At 36.4% G+C, this 3,044-nt stretch overlaps 1 protein-coding gene across 1 annotated transcript in view; it reads left to right on the top strand.

Annotated features, from left to right (window-relative positions):
• Positions 1-271: 271 nt before the first annotated feature.
• LOC107570350 (collagenase 3-like) overlaps positions 272-3,044 on the top strand; it is a 3,862-nt gene continuing 1,089 nt past the window's right edge. The window contains exons 1-7 of the mRNA XM_016256574.1: positions 272-378; positions 453-697; positions 787-935; positions 1,736-1,864; positions 1,940-2,101; positions 2,197-2,326; positions 2,424-2,557. Of these exons, the coding sequence (XP_016112060.1) occupies positions 274-378; positions 453-697; positions 787-935; positions 1,736-1,864; positions 1,940-2,101; positions 2,197-2,326; positions 2,424-2,557 (1,054 nt within the window). The 5' untranslated portion in view covers positions 272-273. The remainder of the gene's footprint in view (positions 379-452; positions 698-786; positions 936-1,735; positions 1,865-1,939; positions 2,102-2,196; positions 2,327-2,423; positions 2,558-3,044) is intronic.

Below are 3,044 nucleotides of genomic sequence, written 5' to 3'. Positions count from 1 at the left end.
ATATTACATATTATACAGTATACAATATTATTATTATTAGAGTTGACTACTCCTAGTGTAAATATTTTTTACATACAAGACGCAAAGTAGATTTCATTACAACTAGACTGCATAGTCGATTTCAGTGCTCAGTAGAATCTATTCCCTGATTTTGTTTCCTGTGGCGAAAGGTGCAATATGTTACTCAGTCTCGTGTTGCACAATCTGTCCGTTTTAGGTGTATATAAGAGGGGAGCAAAACAGACTGCATCAGTTTCTTGAAAGAGAAGCAACATGAAGAGCTACTACAAGCTGTGTGTTCTTATCGCTTTGGCAGGTTCTGTTTACACCAGCCCAATAGCGCTACATGCTGGTGAAGACCGAGAGAGCATTGCGGAGGTAATTTGCACACTTTGAACTAGTTTGACAATTCTGTTAGAAAAAGAATGCAAATTAACTCTTTTTTTTTTCAGAGTTACCTGACTCAGTTGTATGGCCTACCAAAGCAGGCCTCTTTTGACGCTGAAAAACGTGTCATGAGTGGCATGAGTCTGAGGTTGAAAGAGATGCAGCAGTTCTTTAAACTCAAGGTAACAGGGAAGCTGGATGAGGAGACGCTGGATGTGATGAAGAAGCCACGCTGCGGGGTTCCAGATGTTGCGGCGTACTCCACTTTTCAAGGGGACTACAAGTGGAAAAAACATGCTCTGACCTACAGGTAAGACCGGCAAACAGAAAAAACAGTTTAAGACAAAATTGATTAAAAAAGGACTTGTAACATTTACTGTCTTTTTTTGTTGTTGCCAGGATTGAGAACTACACCCCTGACATGTCTGTAGCAGAGGTGGATGATTCCATCAAAAGGGCCCTGCAAGTGTGGGCAGATGTCACTCCTCTGAGATTCACCCGTATCTACAGGGGAACAGCTGACATCATGATCTCCTTTGCTGTTAGAGGTCAGTTTTTTAAACTAACCATTACAAAAATAGGAAATGTCTTTAAAAAAAAATCTATCTATATTACAAAAATCCTGTTTCTAATTTTTTTGGTATAAATTTCCATTTAAAATATATATAAAAATCAAACAACCAAATAAACTTTCTATGGAAGATATTAAAACTCGATTTCATAGAGTTTTTAACTTGTTTATACACAAAAGAATTGAAATATATGCCTGTGCAGTGAGACGAAATACATTTGCACTAAAAACATTGTTTGAACACAAAGTTTAATTTCTTATGTACTGTAAAATAATAAATTTAACTTGCTTCAAAGATTTTTTAAGATACTTTAACTGGAAAACAAGACAAACATTAATTAAAAACAGGACAATTTTTAATATTGAAACACAAGGAAATGTGATGTTAATGAAAAAGGAATATATTTTTTATTGTTATTATAAAAAAATTTTCATGTGTGTGTATTTAGTAGAAAAAAAATATTAGTAGAGATAAAATGGAAATAATTTGGATTACATTTCATTGCATTATATTTGTATATATAAATATACTTTTAAAATATTGTATATTAAAATATATATTAATTGTAAATTCAATTATTATATCCTACATATTAATTATAAATATATATAATTATATATCAAATTTCTACTATGAATTTGCCAAATGTTCAGTTAGGTGGTTGTTGTCAACAAATGTTCCTTGGTACCTATATTTTTGTTTGTACATATTTTGTTTAAATTTGTTAAGAGAGTTTAAGAGCACTTCAAAAAAAACAAATCTCTCCTTCTTTCCAGATCATCGGGACGGTTACCCCTTTGACGGACCAGATGGTTTTCTGGCTCACGCTTTCCCTCCATATGAAGGCTTTGGTGGTGATGCCCATTTTGACGATGACGAGACGTTCTCCTACAAAGCCCCTCAAGGTGAGGGCAGTTGAATTTGTTTACCAGTGCACAAAATAAAAACCAACTGTATTCACATTCCCACTTATTCCTCAGGCTACAATTTGTTCCTGGTGGCTGCCCATGAGTTCGGACACTCTCTAGGGCTCGAACATTCCCAGGATCCGGGTGCACTGATGTATCCCACCTACGTTTACAGAGACATCGATACCTTTGCCCTCCCTCATGACGATGTCAGCGGAATCCAATCTCTTTATGGTAAAGATGCTACGAATCATACACATCAGTGATGGTTCGAAAAGATGCTGAAAGTGACGTTTCGAATGATTTGAATTTTTTTTTTTATTAAACAGGCCCGAACCCTGATGTCAATCCTGAAGATCCAAAACCCACACCACCAGTTACCCCAAACAAATGTGATCCCAAACTGGTCCTAGATGCTGTCACCATGCTCCGTGGAGAGCTCATGTTCTTCAAGAGCAGGTAAACAGAGACAGAAATGCTTTCTGATGTCAGCATGACCTCGTGAGCTGTGACGAGTTTCAGTATCTGACCCGCCGGTGTCTGGCTTTATTTGCAGCTTCTTCTGGCGCAGTTATCCTCTGAGTGCAACCGTTGAACAACATCTCATCAAAGGCTTCTGGCCTGAGATTCCAGATCATATTGATGCAGCATTCGAGAGTCCTTTGGATGACAAAGTCTTCATTATCAAAGGTAAAAACCATGTGAATATAAATGGCAGAACAGGTTCCAAAAGGGGGGTTCGTAGCGATGCCATAGAAGGCTTCTCAAAAAACCTTTCAGTGAACAGTTCTTTAAAGAACCATTTTTTTTCTAAGTGTAAAGAACATTTTAATAATCTAAAGAACCCTTTTCCACTATAAAGAACCTTTTGTCCAATGGAAAGATATTTCACCCTTTTAAAAATAAAGGTTCTTTATTGACACTGATGGTTCCATGAAGAACCTTTAACATTCATGAAACCTTTCCAATGCACAAAAGGCTCTTAACAGTGGAAAAGAGTTACTTAGATTATCAAAGTGTTCTTCACATCAAGGAAAAAATTGTTCTTTTAAGAACTGTTGACTGAAAGGTTCTTCAGGGAACCATTGATGCCAGTAAAGAATGTTGAGATGGTTATGTCATATGAGACATGAAATATAATTTGAAAATGTTGTCCCTCCTCAGGTGAGAAGGTCTG

This window comes from Sinocyclocheilus grahami, unplaced genomic scaffold (genome assembly GCF_001515645.1).
Source record: "Sinocyclocheilus grahami isolate Dianchi unplaced genomic scaffold, SAMN03320097.WGS_v1.1 scaffold1445.1, whole genome shotgun sequence".
Lineage (NCBI taxonomy): Eukaryota > Metazoa > Chordata > Actinopteri > Cypriniformes > Cyprinidae > Sinocyclocheilus > Sinocyclocheilus grahami.
The sequence above is the reverse complement of the archived record's forward strand: the minus strand, read 5'-3'. Positions and strand labels throughout refer to the sequence as shown.